At 34.9% G+C, this 20,712-nt stretch overlaps 1 protein-coding gene across 4 annotated transcripts in view; it reads left to right on the plus strand.

Moving 5' to 3' along the window:
* Xrn2 (5'-3' exoribonuclease 2) overlaps positions 1 to 20,712 on the plus strand; it is a 75,249-nt gene that overhangs the window by 24,323 nt on the left and 30,214 nt on the right. For 2 of the 4 annotated variants that reach the window (XM_015483435.2, XM_048811383.1), the window contains exons 7-21: positions 483 to 555; positions 793 to 843; positions 1,472 to 1,629; positions 2,795 to 2,869; positions 2,951 to 3,084; positions 3,190 to 3,247; positions 3,332 to 3,439; positions 8,121 to 8,165; positions 9,534 to 9,665; positions 12,300 to 12,418; positions 14,649 to 14,784; positions 16,236 to 16,343; positions 16,439 to 16,528; positions 17,252 to 17,324; positions 20,501 to 20,584. In XM_015483435.2, the coding sequence (XP_015338921.1) occupies positions 483 to 555; positions 793 to 843; positions 1,472 to 1,629; positions 2,795 to 2,869; positions 2,951 to 3,084; positions 3,190 to 3,247; positions 3,332 to 3,439; positions 8,121 to 8,165; positions 9,534 to 9,665; positions 12,300 to 12,418; positions 14,649 to 14,784; positions 16,236 to 16,343; positions 16,439 to 16,528; positions 17,252 to 17,324; positions 20,501 to 20,584 (1,444 nt within the window). Of the gene's footprint in view, positions 1 to 482; positions 556 to 792; positions 844 to 1,471; positions 1,630 to 2,794; positions 2,870 to 2,950; positions 3,085 to 3,189; positions 3,248 to 3,331; positions 3,440 to 8,120; positions 8,166 to 9,533; positions 9,666 to 12,299; positions 12,419 to 14,648; positions 14,785 to 16,235; positions 16,344 to 16,438; positions 16,529 to 17,251; positions 17,325 to 20,500; positions 20,585 to 20,712 lie in introns of those variants that run through there. The other 2 variants (XM_048811384.1, XM_015483446.2) reach the window with 2 other exon arrangements.

Consider the following 20,712-nt stretch of genomic DNA (forward strand, 5'->3'; position numbering starts at 1 on the left):
AAAATATAGCCAAATTAAAGTTGTGGAGTTGCCTTTTAAAAATGACTATTCTCATAAGTAAAATGTAAATGAACTTTTTTTCCCTGTAAATGAACTTTTATGTAATTTTAGGTTCATAAATGTGTTTTCCTTGAATTAGAAATGGTGAGCTGTATTTAATTGGTATCTTTTATTGATCGTTCTTGGGGTTTGTAAGATTTGGTGCTTTATCCTCTAATAGTAGTGAAAATAATAAGAACTTGTAAACTTATCAGTTTTCCTAAGGCTGTGTTTTACCTAGACATTTCAGTCTTTTTCATTCCATGTAGTAAGTTAATTAAGTAATATATGCACATAATATATGGTGTTTAATATATGCACCTTATTCAGAAAATTTTCCAACTAGAATTACTGTCTTAATGTAATCATCTCAGTTTTTCTTAGTTCTGATTTTGTTGGTGGTAGAAAACAGAATGACCTATTAAAAACTTTCTTTTTTATAGGTTATTTTATCTGATGCTAGTGCTCCTGGTGAAGGAGAACATAAAATCATGGATTACATTAGACGACAAAGAGGTAAAACTCACTTATAAATATTTGTATATTCTATGAAGAAAAGATGGGCCAGGCTGCGGTGGGAGAGCATTTGCATATTGGGTGCAAGGTGCTGGGTTCAATCCCTAACATAGCCAAAAAAAAAAAAAAGGAACAGAAAAAGAAAAAAAAGCTATTGACTATAAAATATTTGGCAAGATGTTAATATTTTGTGGTTTGTAATATGTTTATATAAATATATGTTTCTCTTCTCTTTAGCCCAGCCTAACCATGACCCAAACACACATCATTGTTTATGTGGAGCTGATGGTAAGTTTCTTCTTTAGGGTTTGCTTTTCTTGGATTGAATCATAGTAATTGATAAGTTGGTGTATAGTAATGGCTTATTTAAGATTGTCGAAAATGCTTGCTTGTTTTAAAATTCAGAAGAACTATTGAGTTGCTGTTTAGTCTGTTATCAGTGATCACCTGTCATTCTTTTCCTTTGGTACTAGTGATTAAACCCAGTGTTTCACAAATGCTAGGCAAGCTCTGTGCCAGAGTTATATCCTCAGTCATTTCTAAAATTTTATTTTAGGACAGGGTCTCACTAAGTTGCCCAGTTGAACTTGCCATCATTCTGTCCATCCTCCTGAGTAGCTAGGATTATAGGTGTATACCAACATGTGCAGCTTCAACCTTTTGGTATTGTTAGCTACACATACCTCTATAATGAGAAATTCTCCAAGAATTTAATTCATAGTGGTAGTCTGTGTTGTAGATCCACATGTCTGGAGACCCTGTTGACTGGTAACTGCTAGTAAGTTGTAGACTTTTGGCTTTGTTGACTATCTGTACTGGTTAGGGATTTTCCTTATGTTGATGTCTTATAATATTTCAGTTATAAGAATGTTCTCAGTGTTCACTGTTCAATACTTTTTTTCTCATTAATTGAAAGCTGATCTCATTATGCTTGGCCTTGCTACACATGAACCCAACTTTACCATCATTAGAGAAGAATTCAAACCAAACAAACCCAAACCATGTGGTCTTTGTAATCAGTTTGGACATGAGGTCAAGGATTGTGAAGGTTTGCCAAGAGAAAAGAAGGGAAAGGTAAGAACTTTGATATGGTAGTTTCCTCATTTAATTTTTTTTTTTTTTTTTTTTTTTGGTAAAAATACATAATACAGAATAGACCATTTTAAGCCTATTTAAGTGTAATATTAAATAGCATTAAATGCATGCAAGCTGCCTCATTTTTAAAATGCTATTCCTCACTGAAATGTATCTTTTAAAGCCTTTTATTTTATTTATTTTTGGTACTAGGGATTGAACCCAGGGGTGCTTAACTACTGAGCCAAATCCCCGGTCCTTTTTATTTCTTATTTTAAGACGGGTCTTGCTAAATTGCTGAGGCTGACCTTGAACTTGAAATCCTCCTGCCTTAGCCTTTTGAACCACTGGGATGTGTGCCGCTGTGCCTGGCCACACTTTTAAACACTTAAACCCACATTCAAAAGCATGCAGACACTCATTTTCTAATATACCCTATATCTAAGTGAGGTAAGTTCTAATAGATAATAAGATACATTACATGTACTTTGTAGAAGTTTCTTGTTTCAAATGATTACTCCTTTTAAAAGTAACTATAAATTAAATATATTAAACTTCTTGATATTTCTAAATTATTCACAGTTTCTGTGTATTTTAGGTTCACTTGCTTATAGCCAGTTCTCTTTAATTGGATTTCTGTTTAAGAATATGGCATGGAGGAAAAGTGAATAAAGGCAGATATATACAGTGTGATTTCAGAGATGCAGTAGAATAAAGGTGGCATATGCGTATCTAGGCACACATTTCACAGAGAAAGGAGTAGAGGTGTTTACATCAGAGTATTAATATTGTTTGGATGTAGATCAGGGATTGGTAAACTACAGTTATCCAGATTTGGTCCAGGAGCTAAGAATGGTTTTTACAGTTTTAAAGGGTTGTAAAACTATAATAAAACATGAAAGAGTACATAGCAGAGATTGTATGAGTCCCTCACCCCCAAGCTAGAATATTTACACTCTGGTTCTTTACAGAAAATAGTTGCTGACCTCTGGTGTAGGTGAGATTGTTTATGGGTAATTTTTATTTTTAAATAATTGGTGAAAAAAAATTTGTACCTGTCATATTAAAATGATCTTGCTTTCAAAAAGCCTTAAAATTTCCTTGGCTGGGAAAAAAATGCAGAATTTGGATTAAACTTTTTTACTCTCTACTCCCATTCTTATAGCACGATGAGCTTGCAGATAGTCTCCCATGTGCTGAAGGAGAGTTCATCTTCCTGCGGCTGAATGTTCTTCGTGAGGTTTGTATCAGTAGTCATTGAAACTGGAGTTCCTAAAACCTTTTGATAGCTTTAATGGCAGCCGTTGCTTTTTGGTTATAGTATTTGGAAAGGGAACTTACCATGGCCAGCCTACCATTCACATTTGATGTGGAGAGGAGCATTGATGATTGGGTCTTTATGTGCTTCTTTGTGGGAAACGACTTCCTTCCTCATTTGCCATCCTTAGAGATTAGGTAAGTGTTTTTTGTGTGTTTTTAAATCCCAAACCACTGTTTTAGTCCTCTTAACTTTACATAGCCTGCTGGTCCTAATGCATAATGTTTGTCTCCTGGTGGCAGGGAAGGTGCAATTGACCGTTTGGTTAACATATACAAAAATGTGGTACACAAAACTGGGGTAAGTTTCACTCTTGAATAATTTCAAATAGAAGTATTTGCTTTTTTAAGAAGATCATTTTTACATGTATTTTATCACTTACAGGGTTACCTTACAGAAAGTGGTTATGTCAATCTGCAGAGAGTACAGATGATCATGTTAGCAGTTGGTGAAGTTGAGGATAGCATTTTTAAAAAGAGAAAGGATGATGAGGTAAAGTGTTTCTATTGTGGTAGCTAAAATTGCTCCTGTATCTAATAGGCTGTGATAATCCTGTTATTGTACTTTTAACATTTTTTAGCACGTTGTTACATTATTATAGTGCAACAACCCTAATGTAATCATAAGCTGTCAGTGCTTTGATTATGTCGTAAAGGCTGTGATGCTTGCTATGTGGAACTATGTATTGCACATCATTTGAGTAAAATATTGATTTTTTTTCTCTCCTCATAATCTTAATTAGGATATGAATCCAAATGCCTCTCTAAACAGTAAAACATGGAATTAGGAGTCCAAGCCTTGAATAATGCTGGTGTTGAGCTAGTGACTGCCATGTTTTATAGGGTAGGGAATACTTATGCTCTCTAAGACAGGTCAAGACCTAATAACTTGTATTCTAGGAATAGAATGTAGGGATCTGTCTGGGTTAGATTGTATCAGCTAGGGCAGAGGGCTAGAAGAATTTTAGAATCTGTGGAGGGATACAGCTCTTAAGTAAAAAATTTAAACATAAAGGAAGGAAATAAAATAACAAAGCAGTTGAAATTGTATATAGGATGGGTAAATGCTTAGAGAGTTAGGGGTTTGCTTGTGCCACTCATTGAGATAGTGAGCACTAGGGGTGCAGGGACAAAGCGGGGATTGAATTTCGTTTTTGAGATACTTGCTTTTGAGGGGCAACAGATTTCTGAAAGGAAAAATGTATTGAAAAGAGATTTGAGAATTCTTAGTTCATGGGAGGAACTTGAGTCTTTAGTAGGAAATTTCTTGGGAGCTTGTATGAAGTGAAAGTGCCTCCAACAAAAGTCTCAAGAAGCATGGACATTTAAGGAAAAAGGAGTCAGTTCTTGAGAGATGGTAGGAAATCCAGAGGAGAAGCCATTGGTGCTGCCTAAGGGGTCAGAGTGAAATGGTCAGGCAACAAGCCCATGGCCAGGGATTGGGAGGCCCTGGAGAGCTGGTAAAAGTGGAAGGACAGCATCCTGGAGGCAGAGTGGGTCAGAGAGTTATTGGGATAGTAAAGAAAGTCAATAGTGGGCAAAATGAGCACAGTGAAGGAAATTTTTTCACTGACCGATTTTATAAGAAGTCATATGGCTATTTTTAGCAAATAACAACATAATAATGTTCCATTGCTTCATGATCTAACAGATTGAAGCATGTCATTAACTCTGACAAGATTTTTTGTTTTCTTCAACTTTGCGTATTATAGTCTAGTGGCCTCTTATTTTTAGAACTTTGAACATCATTCTATGTAACACTGTTGACTGTAAGCATTCTTGTCAAAAGCTGTGAAGACTTTGGCAATATTTTTTCTGTGATGGCAAGAATTTTCACATATAAAATTCAAAGTATAGAAGTAGTTTTAGGAGTATCAAATATCACTGAAGCCACTGTTTAAAATTAAGTTTTCAAAAAATTACAGTGTTTTCATTTGACCTGTTGCCATTTATGCTTATCAGAAACTATACATTCTGTGTTCTACTTGTATAAAAACTGCATGTTAGAGGAGCAATGGCTCACACAGCTGGCTTTATGTGGCTTTAGCAGTCTCTGTACCATTAAATATTGATGATGACTTGGCATTAGAAGGGGAAGTATGGGATTTCAGCACTGTTTCATATTTAGTTAGTATGGTTTCCAACTGACTTAGAGGACAGGAAGTTTTAAAACTTCTTTTTTGGTGTCCCTTAAGTCATATGATGTTCCTCATCATGGTTCTAACACCCTTAGAAATTCAGTATGAGAGCTTGTGAGTGTGTGCGCTTTTCTGGGAAGTGGTCTGTGGCTTTTGACTTGGTTTCTGAAGGAGCTCTTAATACAAAAAAACAATTAAAGATCAATAAGGTCCACACTGGTAGTCTGCTGTTCTGTTTGTGTGTAACTGACACTCTTAGAAATAAATATTTAACAAACCAGCAGAACAGATGGTAGAAAAGGAATGTGTCAATATTTGTTACTAAAACTGAGCAGTTAGGCCAAGCCTGGTGGCACACTCCCATAATCCCAGCTGTTTGAGAGACTGAGGCAGATGGATCACAAGTTCGAGGCCAGTCTGGACAATTTAGCAAGACCCTGTCTCAAAATAAAATAAAGGTGCTGAAGATATAGCTCAGTAGTATAGCATTTCTTTAGCATGCATAAGTACTGTCCCCAGTCCCAACAAAAAAGACCAGTTAGGTCAGAGATATAGTGCTTTTTATATTATGAGTTTTTAAAAAAAATATTTATTTATTTTTAGTGTAGATGGACACAACACGATGCCTTTATTTTTATGTGGTGCTGAGGATCGAACCTGGGTCCTACCCGTGCTAGGCGAGCACTCTACCGCTGAGCCACAATCCCAGCCCCGATATTATGAGTTTTAATGGTTGCCTTTTATCTTAAAAATGTTGGTTATTTATTATTCAGAAACATTTGTTAAGTGTTAGCCATCTGCCAGTGTTCTGAGTGGTGATGATATAGCAACAAACAAACAAAAATTCCTGCCCTTGTGAAACTTACATTATTCTTTGGCGAATGGACAGTTAACACAGGAACCAAATAAACCTTGTAATATGTTAGTGATAAATGCTTTGAAGGTGAAGCAGGTGAGGAAGCATCTGGAAAGGTGGCAATGGGGAGATTGCACTTCTAGAAAAGCTACCCAGGGAAAGCCTCACTGGCAGATGACTTTGGATAAAAACCTGGAGGATATTCAAGAGGGAGTATGACACACAGATGTTTGAAGGAATGGCACTTCAAACAGAATAACTAGTGCCAAGGCTCTGCAGCAAGTGCACACCCAGAACATTAACAGGATAGCAAGAAGCAGAGGAAGCAAATGGAGGGTAATACAGATGAGATTAGAAAGATGATGGAGGGCCATATCTGGTAGGACCTTAGAGGTCATTATAAAGATTTGAAATTTTATTGTATATTACTGGATAGTTTTGAGTAGCAAAGTGAGAAGATCTGACACATTATAAAAGGATCACTCCTAACTGTGTGGAGACAAAGGTAGAAAGAGTGCAGCAGAGGCTTTTTTCCCCATGTCCAGTTATCCAGGAGAACCCAGATGATGATAGTAGAGATAAAGGGTTGTTGGATTCTGAACATATTTTGAAAATAGAACCAGAGGGGTTTGCTAATGGACTAAATGCAGGATGTGAGAGAAGTTGTGGTATTAAGAATGATTCTAAGGCATTTTGCCCAAGCAGCTAAAAAATGTACTGAGCAATCCTCATGAGAAAGTCTGTGGGAGGTGCAGAGGTGGGACTGGGGATTCTGTGTTCAGATATCCAGATGAGATGTTGCGTGGGGAGAGGTCCTTTGATTGGAGAATCATCAGGAGATAGATGGTATTTAAAGCCAGGAGACAGGTGATTACCCTCTTGAGAGGAGAGCCATGGAGAGGTCCAAGTACTGGGCTCAGAGCAACACCAGCATCAACAGATTGGGGCATTGAGTACAGGCAGAAAGCAAGAGAGGAGAAGGAAAACCAAGTGAATATAGTGTGCAGGAAGCCAAGGGAAGAGTATGATTCAAAGAGGAAAGAGTCATGGTAAGTTAAGGACTGAAAACTTACTGATGGGTTTCCCAATCTGCAAATGAATCCTTGGTTACCTAGATAAGAGAAGTTTCATTGAAGATGGGGGCAGAAGCTTGATTAAAGATATTGGTGGTTTCCACATCATAGGAGGTTTTAAGGTAGTCAGTCACCTACCTAGGCTCCATTTCAGAAAAGCAGACTTTTTAAAGTCCACTGTTTACCCCTATCCTGACAGCAGCGATTTCACATCTCATTGAAGTATTATATTGCAGTTGACAGGACTGACTTGGAAGTTTCAGCAAATTAGGGTAGCCATTAGTACAGTACCTGCGGGTCCCTGTTTTAGGCCACAACAGCAGCCATGCCCACTTTAGCTGTAATTTCAGTCCTTTGGTACTCAGGGAACCTTTAGTGTTGGCATGTATGACCTTTGTACTGACTTTCCCAGAGTTAGTGGGAAGCAAGATTAACCCCAAATCTTGTCCAGTTGAAATCATGGCTGCACTTTAAAAATGAGTGGAGGGAAAGAATCATTGTGAACTGGACCTCTCTGTGGATTCAGTTGCCCCAGAGTAAAAGTGTATACATCTGAATTTCCCTTTTTCTTACATTGTATTGATTTTTTGGAAGCTAGGTGTTAGTGTTTGCATTGAGTCCCATTTCTCTTTTTTCTGTATTGTGCCATTCATGCTATGGATTTAGAAACTGCCAAGCCTTTAATAATGTAACTGTCTCTTATTGTCTTGTAGGATTTTTTTTAAAAAACAATTATTTATTAACTACACTCAGCTAAAACTTAAGAATTTTTGTTTTCTTGCTATATGGGTTTCCTCCTTATTGACAACCTGTTACATCTAAGGTAAAACCAAGGGTCTTTGTCATGGCTTTTGCAGTTTTCTGAAATGTCAAAAGTATTTAAAGAAAATTAAGAAAAACAATGACCTAAATTCAGTCTTTCTGCTCATCTAAAGTTCTGATAAACAGCACTTTGAACATGTAGTCCATTGCCTAATTTAATCTTATACCTAGATTGTTGGGGTCTTCCTTTAAAATTTAAATGGTCTACGCAATCATTCCTGGTAATGTTTAACTCTCACATTTTGTGTAATTATTTGACAGAATATGTGGATTTTATACTTTTAGGACAGTTTTAGAAGACGTCAGAAGGAAAAAAGAAAGAGAATGAAGGTGAGTTTTAATTTTATGAGGTTGGCAATAGCATAAATTTATACTCTGTGAGAAAAATGTTCATTACAGTAACTTTTTTCCATAGCTACTAGGAGTTGGTCAGAAACATAAATGTCCAATCAGCTGCCTTTTTACATGGAAAAAGAATACCCATGTCAATTTTTCTAAATTCTGGAGTCAGAGGATACAATAAGTCAGGGGATATATGTGACAGGTAGGAGGGAGGCAAGTGACATTTGGCTATTAGAATTGTTTACAATAATCAGACATTGTTTTTGTAATAAAAACAGTCAATTCTCTTTATATCCTTTTGAAAGTCACTACAGACTCTTTTTATTCCTACCTCTTTGTCAGGCAAATTTTCCAAGAACATGCTGCTCTAAGCTTTGTTGTTTCCCTATTTGGAAATCACCACTGACTCCCAATCCCTAAGAATCAGCTCTTAGTTGGGCATTCAGAGAACACTATAATCTGGTCCAGTTGTAGGCATTCCGTTTACTTCTTACTGTCTTCTAAATATACCATGTATCTGCTGACTAAAGAGTGTTACCTTCATTTGGTGCCTCCAAATGGATCCCTTTAACCACATCTTATGTTTTCCTCAAGGCCTTACTTGTTAGTTTTGCTCCTAGTACTACAGTCCTTTCTTTTATCTGTGCTGCTTTCTCCCGGTGATACTTGTTTTCTTACTTAATTGCATAATTTTTTAAGTCATTTAACTTCTTTAGCTCTTCTTTTTCTTGTCTTTTCAACTAGATTTTCAAAATTGTAGTGTTTAGAACTGCCTTTTATTATTATGTTGTATTAAAATTGAACAATTTCAGGAAACTCGAAGGGAGAAAAGTTGAGTTGTTTATTATATTTAGTTTCAAAATCATTAATATTGGGAGGGACATTTGATTTCTACTTGATATTATTTTCTTTCAGTATTCTTTATCATTACAGCTGTAATAGCTCTAATTAGTTGAAAATAGAGTTAAGTTATAGCAAGGTGAATTAATAGTTCTTAAGTATAACTCAAACTTTACTTTTTGAACTTTGTTGTTATATTATTTTCTTTGCCTGAAATCATGTCTTGAATGTTAGATTCTAACATTGTAAACAAAACAGTAGATTGGCATAATGAGACTAGTCAATTCTGTGTGTCAGAACAGTGACAGATGTGTTAAGTATTACAAATTGTTGTTTAAAGTATAAGTAACCATCTAGTCAAAGTATAGGCAATGTATGTTAATGGAAATCTATTTAGTCTTTTAGTGCATTTTAATTGTTAAGTGGTTACCATGAGAATTGCTTCTGTTGTCCTTTTCTTCCTGTCACCTGTGATTTTGTAATTTCATTTCTACATTTATTTCCATTTATGTTAAGAGAGATCAACCAGCTTTCACTCCTAGTGGAATTCTAACCCCTCATGCCTTGGGTTCAAGAAATTCACCAGGTTCTCAAGTAGCCAGTAATCCAAGACAAGCAGCCTATGAAATGAGGATGCAGAATAATTCTGTAAGTGGCTTACTTTTATGTGGCATTAAAGTGATGAACATGAGATTCCTCTTACAGCTAGTTGTGTGTGTGTGAATTCTGTTACATGGCCTAGAATTGTTTTGTTTTATAGTTTTTTTTGCCTTGAGGAAGTTTTAATTATTAAATTCATTTTTATCAATATGAGAATATCTAAATGATGTGAAAGAGAAGTATGTGGGATAGTCCATACATGTGAATTTAGATAGCTGAGTGTCCACAGTTGCTTTTCTCTACCCAAGAACTGTGGAGTGGATGGTGCTAGAAGCATGACTGTGACATCCAGATGCCTCACAGATGGATCAAGAAAGGAGGGCAAGTTTTGCTCCAATATTTCCTTTCCTATTTTCTCCTAGGGATCAATTATGGGCATTTGGCAATGTAGTATTTCTTAGGCTATCAAAAACAGATATTCCAACTGCCTAAACCTTTGCTCTCTAATTCAGGGATGGAATTGTTCTTAATAAATACTTTAAGGTAGCACTCACTATCCAAACTCTGGTTACTCCTTGTATGTAAACTTTAAGAACTGCATGAATTTGCCTCGTGGCATCCCTCCTTGCTTGAATTTTGTAATCCAAAACACAGAAATAAATCAACATACCCCAAAAAGCTGTTTTCTCCTGTCAGCTTCCTATTGTAGTGCCAGTAACCAAAGCTTAGAGCACTGTGTGTGGCAGCAGTAGGGATAGGGAACAGACTGAACTAAGAACCAACAACAGGGGAAGAAAGAATATGGAAGGTTCTGTGTTGTATGCATGATTTTGTTATGATACAAGTGCTGATTCTCAGGTATCTTTACAGGGCAACTTTTATGTGGAATTTTTTTTTTTTTAAATTTTGTTTTGTTATATATGACAGCCGAATGCATTACAATTCATATTGCACAAATAGAGCACAATTTTTTATGTCTCTGGTTGTATACAAAGTAGAGTCACTTTATGTGGAACTTTGCTATATCGGGGACTTATTCAAATTGTATTCACGTGAATTCACACTTAGAAGATATTAGATTTGGAATTTGAGAAGTAAGATTTTTGCCTGTTCTGAGAGAAGCAGCCTGAGTTTCTGTTGTATTTGTTGTTCTATTTGATTTTTATTCTTTTGTTCCATTAACAGTGGGATGTGGAGGGTCAGGAAAAGTGGTTATAAAGAGATAGCTGAGTTGAACATAAAAAGCTAATGTCTGTCATTCAAGATTATAAGATTACAGTCCCCACAGAGTAAAACTGAGAATGACTGGTATTCTCACATGCCTATTAGAAAGGATGCTTTTTTCTTAATATTTCTTAAGGGAGGCAGGTAACTTTAGACTTTGCCAGCTGATTGCTTTGATAAAGATTCCTTCCTATATTCGGGCTCCGTAGGACTAATTACCATTTTCCCCATTCTGGGAAAATGGTAATTGGGATCCTGTCTTAACCCCCCTTGACATAATTATTCCTATATAGAAGAGATATGGAATTTTTGGAGTCTTTTCATAACCTTAAGTTATGGTCTTAACTTAAGGAAATCATGAGCCAAATTATCAGTTCATTTAAAAGGAGCCTTTAAGTTTTGGAGTTTTTGCTGCTTTATTTATCCTTAGCTGTAGGAGTTGGTCTGTTGGTGGTAAATATTTGGTCTGTTGATGGTCAACATTGTTAATTTATTAAATAGCTTCTGTTTTCTCATATTTGTGGTTTTAAATTTTGCATTCTGAATTCTGGTTTTATTATATCTGAGGCTATCTTAATAGAATTTGTCTGATTGCAAAAACTATTTTAAAAAGAAAGTTTTTAGAATGAATTTGTATTTGGTATGTTTAGAAAAGAATACATTTATTGGTAGAGGGACAGCAACAGAGATTTAGCATTAAATGGTAGACAACTTTTTATTTTCTTTTCTTGAAAATATGCTATTTTTTGTTATATAAAGATGGAGTTTATATCCAGTTAAGTATCAGTTTGTACTAGGATAGTGGATTTCAAGTTCTGCTGCCAGTAGATACAGTACCTGGGGTCCATTGTACCATAGCTGCAGAGGCATGTGAATGTTCAGCTGAACATGGTGAAAGGAATTCTGGGGCAACACCTTCCAAGGTGGCCCTGGGCAAGCAGCATGTCCTTACAGTGTCTTCTCAAAGCAAAATCTTTTAAATGAACTTTTACTTTTATGTGCTTGAGCCTAAGATGAGTGAGTTCTGGCCAATTCTTAACATGAACTCAACATATCTTTCCTGTTGTCACTGTACAAAGTATTTGGCTTCTTTTTAGTGGTGCTCATCTCTTCAGCAACCGTATCTTCCTTGGCTCCAACTTTCATGAGCTTTTCTGTAATTGTAAGTTTTCAAATCTTTTTGCTAAGCTTTTGTTCATGATTATTGCAATAAAACTGGCTAAAAGCACGTTCCCCCCCCCCCCCCCCCCCCCCCCCCCCCCCCCCCCCCCCCCCCCCCCCCCNTTTTTTTTTTTTTTTTTTTTGAGGAGGAGTGGAATGGGTCAGATAAGTCTCTGTACTTTCTAAATATATTTTCCCGATCTATTTAATCACTTAAAGGTAGTGGTAGTTAGATGTACCTTCTTATGTAAAATGAATAATGAAATCCTTGTTCTGTAATGTCACAATTGTCTGCAGAGTCCTTCAGTATCTCCTAATACAAGTTTCACATCTGATGGCTCCCCATCTCCGATAGGAGGAATTAAGCGAAAAGCAGAAGACAGTGACAGTGAACCTGAGCCAGAGGATAACGTCAGGTGAAGCCATTTTTTGGTAGCACTTTGTTAGCAAATTGCGGAAATAGATGTGGTCTAATTAACTTTATTTAGCTTAGAGCAGTAGTGCCTTCAGATGCTTGTCTGTGATCTTTTTATCCACCAGTAATTAATGTGGAGAGTTAGAATAGTCAGTAAATTCCAGTGAGATGTGTAAGCTATAGCTGTTAAACCCAAGTATCTAGATTAGTATGCGTGCAGGTTTTCATCTTCCAAGCCACTTTCCCCTCTGAGACCAGGCACTAGATCTGCTAGACATGAGGTGTTTAGCTCTGATGGTGTGATCTGAATGTTACTATTTGTAGATTAAATTTTCAAGCTGCTTAACCTAGAAAGTTTAGTTACATTTGGGCAGCAGTATAATTTGTATTAATCTTTCAGTTGAAGAGGTTCTTTCTTAAAGTGAAATGTGCAAAATCTGTTCTAAGGCATAAATATTTTTTTAAAAAAACAACAAACTTGGTCATGTCAGGAGTTTTCGTGTTAGTTGTATACTTAAAATTTATCATAGAAAAATGATTCTTTAATTGATCCAAAAGTTTGGGACTAATATGTAATAAGATTAACAGCCTTTAATATAATTAAGTCCAATTTGGTCCCTGGGCCCTAGGTGCAAAACACCAATATTTTAGGCCCTGATGATGTAGCTTAATGGCAGAGTACTTCCCTACCATGCATAAACCTTGATTTTGGTCCCCAGAACCACAAAAAACAATAACAAAAGGCCAACAATCTAAAAAATTGTAGCTCATTTAGAATTTAGGAGAATATTTTTCAAAAGTAAATAGGACAGTAGTGGCCCACAAATCTTGCTTTTATGGGATGTGAAAGTTTGTGGTTCATGTTAATGTTTATAACTTAACAAGGATCATGTATAATTCTGCATTTTTCTCATATCCTTTGATGTCAGATCCATGGAGGCATGTAATCTAACATTTACCTGCTCTTTATTGCTGTTCACTTCTTTAACTCTGCATTTCCCTCTTAGAGCATTTTTGTGTTTGTTTTGCTTTTTTAAATTTACTTGTAGCCATCATGATCAATGCTAGTTTAATAGGTAACTTGATTTGTTTAATATTTTATTTTTTAATCCTAGTTCTAAGGATAATCAGGGTAAAGATGCTTCTACCAAGAAGTGCTTTGAGCTCTTAGAATTTATTTCATGAACATTTTCTTATAAAACAGTGATAAATCTACATTATGGATAGAGGCTATTACTCATAATTATTTTCTATGACTCCTTTGTGTGGGAGGGGGATTAAAATTATTATGGTATTCTGAAACATGACTGCGATTAACATGTGCAGTCTGGCACATGTGGAAAACAGTCCTTAATAGAGAATCATCTTGTTGTTCTTGATCTGTCCTGGCTTTTTAAAGTGTTCTTTTGCTTCTTCATGTTCCTTAAATAAAATGTTAAAATATTTTAGAGAATGAAAAATGGGTACTTAAAAACATGTTTTGGGTGAAAATGTGGTTCTTCACATTGTCTTTTCAGTGAAAAATGATAATTAATGGATAAATAAACCTGCTTTTAGGTTTTACCAGATCATACATTGTGTGTGTATAGATATATGGAGATGTAGAATGTGTATCTCTCTATATATATCTATCTCCTTCCTTTAAGCCATCAACAACTCTTAGCTGAAAGAGGGATGAGTCTCAAGCAAGGATAGAGAGAACAGGTATACACATAATTTCTGCCTGGTACCTAGGATATTTCATAAACTATTTTTTACATTAAAGAATACCTTCTTAAAAGTAGTTTTACTTGCGTAGTTTAAATATGTTTTAACAAACTGAAGAACTTGAACTACATAAAATATGTTTAAGTATTTGAATCTTAAGATGTAGTTTTAGAGTTGTTCCACAAAAAACCCTGTAAAGCATTATTAAAATTGAGCAAACAGATGTTCTGAGTGTACTTAACACATGGTTTCTGCCTCTCTCTCTTTTTTAAAATGTAGTGTTATAATGGTTTTTACCAAATTAGTGTTTTGGATTTTATTGTTTGACTGTCTTTAAGTTGATAAATTCTGTGCAAAAGGACTTTTTTAGAAGTTATATGAATCTATATTCACATTACTGTTTAACTCTTCCACGTTTTCCCTGGGTATTAAATATAAGTTGATTTGGGATATAAATCAGTAGACACAATCTATTATCAAAAAGTGTATTAATTCAATATAAACAGGCTTTCCTTGGTTTTTAGGTTATGGGAAGCTGGTTGGAAGCAGCGGTACTACAAGAACAAGTTTGATGTTGATGCAGCTGATGAGAAATTCCGTCGTAAAGTTGTACAGTCTTACGTTGAGGGACTTTGCTGGGTTCTTCGATATTATTACCAGGTACCAAAAGAAAATTTTTTTCCTATGTATGTCTAGTTAATCATTTTAGAAAGGTAGTGATTTCTATAATAATGTATAATACTGAATATCCTGAAATAATATCCAGACTCATTTTTCTAAGCTTTCTATTCAGAAATTTATTACCATAAATAATATTTGTTTGTAAAGACTTCAAAACTACTTGGGTTTATATAAGCAATTAGGTTTTGTTGTGGTAAAAGATATTTATCATCAAGTAATGTGGTTAACATACTTTGTCTTTAAGGTGATTAAATAGAGTTTTTAACTGACAATTTAAAAGTAACTGAGTTATTAGTTGACAGTTACTAAATGACTGAACAAAGGATAAAGCCTGGAAAATACCCGTTAGAGTTTGAAAGGAATTTGAATGATACTATTTCTTCCATAATATGATAATGATATTATATGAAGTGAATTCTAATTGAACTGATCTGTATCTTACTTAAACCTTTAATAATTGAGATATCAGATTGGTAAGAGAGTAGATTGACATACTGATGTACACTGGTAATTATCTGGTTTCACACTCAGAGAGTCAATCAAGTAAAGTTTGGTGTGACCTGGGAATAGATGAAGTTGGTTTTGTTTTGTTTTTTTAAAGAGAGAGAGAAGAGAAAGAGAGAGAGATTTTTTTTTTTAATATTTATTTTTCAGTTTTCAGTGGACACAACATCTTTATTTTATGTGGTGCTGAGGATCGAACCCAGCGCCCCGCACATGCCAGGCAAGCGCGTTACCGCTTGAGCCACATCCCCAGCCCTAGATGAAGTTTGTTTATAAGTAGAAAGTAACAAGAGTGGACCAAGCATCAAATGTGAAATATTCTCTTTGAATATTTGTTACTCTAAGGATGAGTCAAAAGACATGTCAAAAGGCATCTCTTTCCTATGTATATAACTTGCTTTTGTTTTCTTCTTGGTGTGTTTACTGATTTTTGTAGTTACAAGAAAATTATCACATTAAAACATAATAGTGAGTTGTAAAATGAAATTTGGCTGTTTTACTCTGAACCAGTGTTCCAATGATTTCCCTAGCTACCTACAACTCAGTAAATGTCAGCTACAACTGCTCTTGTTTCTAGTTTGTGTTGACAGCTCTAAAATTGGAAAGAAATGTCACCAAATATATATTCAGGATGAAAATCTTCACCAAATTGTGTTTGTGAATATAAAGTTTGGTGTTAGGTGCTGATTATTGAAGATGCTTTGCAGTATTTTTTAAGTCGGAGAGCCACTGGTATGAAGCAGAAAGTTCAGATTTAATCAAAACAAATTTTGGGATTAATGAGAAAAAATTAATATGTGGAATGTATACCCTAGAAGTCAAGTGTTTTATAAATAGAATATTATAGGCGAACAGTCTTAATTTTTTTTTACTATATCTATCATTAACATGGGTTTTTAATTTTTATTTGTTTTTAATGATTATAGGGCTGTGCTTCCTGGAAGTGGTATTATCCATTCCATTATGCCCCATTTGCTTCAGACTTTGAAGGTATTGCAGACATGCCTTCTGATTTTGAGAAGGGCACTAAACCGGTAAGCCTGACTAATTAGAATCAATAAAATAAATTTTGGATTAGGTAATAATTTGAGGTTTCAACTTTTTCCCCCTTATTTTCTCTCTCTCACAGTTTAAACCCTTGGAACAACTTATGGGAGTTTTTCCTGCTGCAAGTGGTAATTTTCTACCTCCATCTTGGCGGAAACTCATGAGTGATCCTGTGAGTCTTGGTATTTTCAGTGTGTTGGTTTTTTCCTTCCCCTGCTCCCCCACACCCACAATACTGGGAATTGAACCCAAGGTCTCATTCGTACTAGGTAGATGCTTTACCACTGAGCTGCATTTTCATCCCTATAACTGGGTTTTTATCATGTTTTTAATTAACATTAGTTGCAGTTACTTTTGCATCTTGTAGTTAAAAAAAAACTTCGCAGAAACTCAAGTATTGAGTTCTTCTGTGTATTTTTCACTACATATATTTCCCCCCAACATATTATTTCCCTGTTTTCCTTATAAATAAGTATCCTATCTAGTAAATAAAATTGGGTGATCCTCAGCCTACCTGTAAGATTTTTATTGTTGTTGTTTCAGCACTGTATGATGGCTTCTGGAAGCTTAAAATCTGGCTTACCTGAAATCACCTCTGAACTTGTTTTGTGTATTAGCTAGAAAAAGTGAGAACCATAGGAAGTAGGAAATAAACCCTTCACTGCCTGCCTGCCTGACAGTTCTAAAATTCCTTTCTCTTCATCTTTTTAGTAAAATTGTTAAATTTGTTTTACTGCACTTGGGATTGATGACCTCATATTTTTACATTTTTAAAAGGGGGTGTATCTCATTTCCTTATCAGGCCTGAAAATTTGAACAAAAGTTATATCAAATTCTTTGTAATAGAAGTGTGAGGCTTTTGTTTTGATTCTTTATTTTTTTCTCCCTGATGTAGGATTCTAGTATAATTGACTTCTATCCTGAAGATTTTGCTATTGATTTGAATGGGAAGAAATATGCATGGCAAGGTAACATTTAGACATTATTTCTTTTTGTTAAAGCTTTTTGGTAAAACTGAGCAATCATGACTTACGGGATGAAAGAATTCTTGAAAAGATGTTTTCAGAATTACATATGAAAAAAATGATATTTTTGTCCATCATTTATAATTAGCAAATGATTAATAGTACTTTATTTTATTTTTGGTATTGGGGTTTGAATCCAGGGGTGCTTTACCATTGATACACACACACACACCCATCCCTTTTTATTTTTATTTTTACTTTTGAGACAGGGTCTCACTAATTTGCTGAGGCTTCCTTTAAACTTGGCAATCCTCCTTCCTCAGCCTGTTGAGTCGCTGGGGTTACAATGCCCAGGTGTTAATAGTAATTTTAATAATAAATTCCAATAAACAAATTGAATTGGAATAGGTTAGTAGTTACATCTGTTGTCTCCTTTATGATTAATCAATAACATTTGTTACATTTTATGAGTAGTTCATTATTACCTTTTGAGATTAACAGAGAAAGAAACATGGTAGTGTCCTTTCAGAGTTTCCTTATACTGCATGGAAATTTTTTTAAAATATACTAGAAATTTTTATTTTATTTAAATACTTGACATTAGTTATTACTTTACCTATTTTTTTTTTGTTGTTGTTCTTTTTATTAACAGATTTTGTAGGAATGACCAGTTTCACTAACTTAGTGAGACCCTGTCTCAAAATAAAAGGGGCTTGGGGTGGAGCTTAGTGGTAAAGCATCTCTGGGTTCAATCCCCAGTACTGAAAAAGACCAAAATAAATAAATAAATAAGATAAAATATATCTTTGTACTTTTTCAAATTTTAGACTGTGTATACTTATCAATGTTGTAATTTAATAGCAATATTGTTATTTGTAAAGTTTATTTAGTTTGATATAGGTGTTTTGATTGTTATATATTTGATTGGTAGATATAGGAACAGAAAAGAAAACTTAAGTAATTTGATCAGAGGGTATGACTCTAGATCTCACTTTTGAAGTGACTGTGTTTATCTGAGCATACCCACTATCTGGGCAGTCTCTGGGTGATTGGGAGGATTAGGTGAGGTAATGCATGTAACATAGAACTCAGAGAACAGTAGCTGCTGTTCTCATTTTACTCTCAGCATGCTCTCAAGCACTGTTGATATCACACCTGGAAGTAAGATGTTCCTTTCTACCTGGCCATTAGGGTTGATGTGTTGCTTTTAAACTTTATTGCTCGAAGTGGCACTATAGGTTGCTTTCTGATTAGCTTCTGAAGTAAATATTGTAAGGAAGCCTTGTTGTAGTAAAATCCTGCAGGTAATTTTTTGTTTTTTAAGATTCTAAGTCTAATGGATAGAAAATAAAAGTTCTGTAATGTTGTTTCTCATTCATGCATTTATCTTAAGTGTTACCAAATAAAGCTTGAACAATTCCTTAAGGGTTTTTCTGTGGGTTAGCAGTAATTGAAATAGCCTTACTCAGATTATTATTACTCTTATTGTTGTTATTGCAGTGTTGGAGATTGAACCCAGGGCCTCATGCAGGCTAGGCAAGCTTTTTACCACTGAGACACATCCCCAGCCCTCTGATATTAATATTTTTTTTAATTATTTTTTTTAGTTGTAGATAAACACAATATCTTTTTTTATTTACTTATTTATTTTTGTGTGGTGTTGAGAATTGAATCCAGGGCCTCACACATGCCAGACGAGTGTACTACCACTGAGCCATAGCCCAGCCCTTGATATTAATATTTTTGAAATAATTTTTTAGTCTCTTTAGAATTCATAGTAGAATTAAGTTTCTTTATAACTTTAAAATTTCTCCTTACTAGATAGTAAAATTAAATGTTTTCTTTGAAAATATGGTAGCTAATGGGCTAGGATGTAGCTCAGTGGTAGAGCACTTGTGAGGCCCTGGGTTCAAATCTTTCATACTGCCCCCCAAAACTAACCACCATGTGTGTGTGTGTGTCTGTGTGTGTGTATGTGTATATATGTATGTACATATGTGTATATGTATGTATATAAGGAGAGTAACTTAATAATGACAATTTAGGGAAACATTTTTATTCTTCATAATTTTCAAATGCAGCAGTTTTGAATGGCAATAGTTTCAAAATTGTTTGGTTCTGTTTAATATTTGTTTTTGCTCTTTACCTTAAACTTTTATTTAGCCAAAATACTATTTTTTGATCCATAATAGGAGAACATACATATGTTTCAATGACTTTTTAAAATTTTACTGGTAATAGATAATTTATTAGTGGTATGTTTTGCTGAAAATTATGCATATAGATTCAAATAAAGCATTGCCCTTAATTCTGTCATACTCTAGGGAACCATTTTCAGCCCCTAACTGAACAGCCTCTGTTCTGTTTTCCACCTCAAGTTATTTAAGGATGTGTCTAAAGATTTTTGTACATGAATTAATTAATTAGGCTTTAAAAAGCATAAACTTAATACTATAGAAGTTTGGACTGGAAGATGCCTTTCTTATGGTGTAGTTGAATAGAACTTTTGAATATTTTAATTGAATGATCTCATTTTATAGCGGGTGTAATAAAGATTAAAAAAATAAATTAAAAATAAATAAATAAATAAATAAATAAAAAACTCAAGCCCTACAATGATTAGGTGGATTGTCTGAGGGCATCTTAGAGAGCAAGGCAAGAGTTTAGTGTCTAGTTGACCATTTCTTCATGAACAATTCCTTAAGGGTTTTTCTGTGGGTATCATATGCCAGGCATGGTGGCACATGCCTGTAATTCCAGGGGTGGCTGATGCCAAAGGATTGCAAGTTTGAGGTCAGCCTGACCAACTGTCTCAAAAAATAAACAGGTTTGGGGTATAGCTCAGTGGTAGAGTGCCCCAGGGTTCAATCCTCAGTCCCTACCGCCAAATAAATAAATAAAAAATAAAAATCATATCACCACAAAGATTCAAAAACCATGATTTTCTATATGAGCCATTTTAAGTATGAGAAATACGGAAAATGTTTTTTTCCCCTGCTACATATAAAATTGTTGCATCTGAGTTTGGCAAAATGACAGAGAAAATAGAGTTCAGTTCCAGAATGTCTTTATATCAAGAAGGTATACCACTAGTATGTACTAGATGAAATCATTTATTTGGATCAATAAGTTGGAATTAGGTTATCCTAATAGCTAGGATGGTTTGTTCATTTCCTCAGGTGTTGCTCTGTTGCCATTCGTGGATGAGCGAAGGCTTCGAGCTGCCCTAGAAGAGGTATACCCAGACCTCACTCCGGAAGAAAGTAAGATTTTTACTGCCATTTGGTCAATTTTGAGCCTGTGAAATACAGACTTCACATTTTCTTATAACATTAAACCCCCCATTTGTCATATTTCTTATAAGTGAGCATAAATCACTGATTTTACTTTA

This window comes from Marmota marmota, unplaced genomic scaffold (genome assembly GCF_001458135.2).
Source record: "Marmota marmota marmota unplaced genomic scaffold, marMar, whole genome shotgun sequence".
Taxonomy (NCBI): domain Eukaryota; kingdom Metazoa; phylum Chordata; class Mammalia; order Rodentia; family Sciuridae; genus Marmota; species Marmota marmota.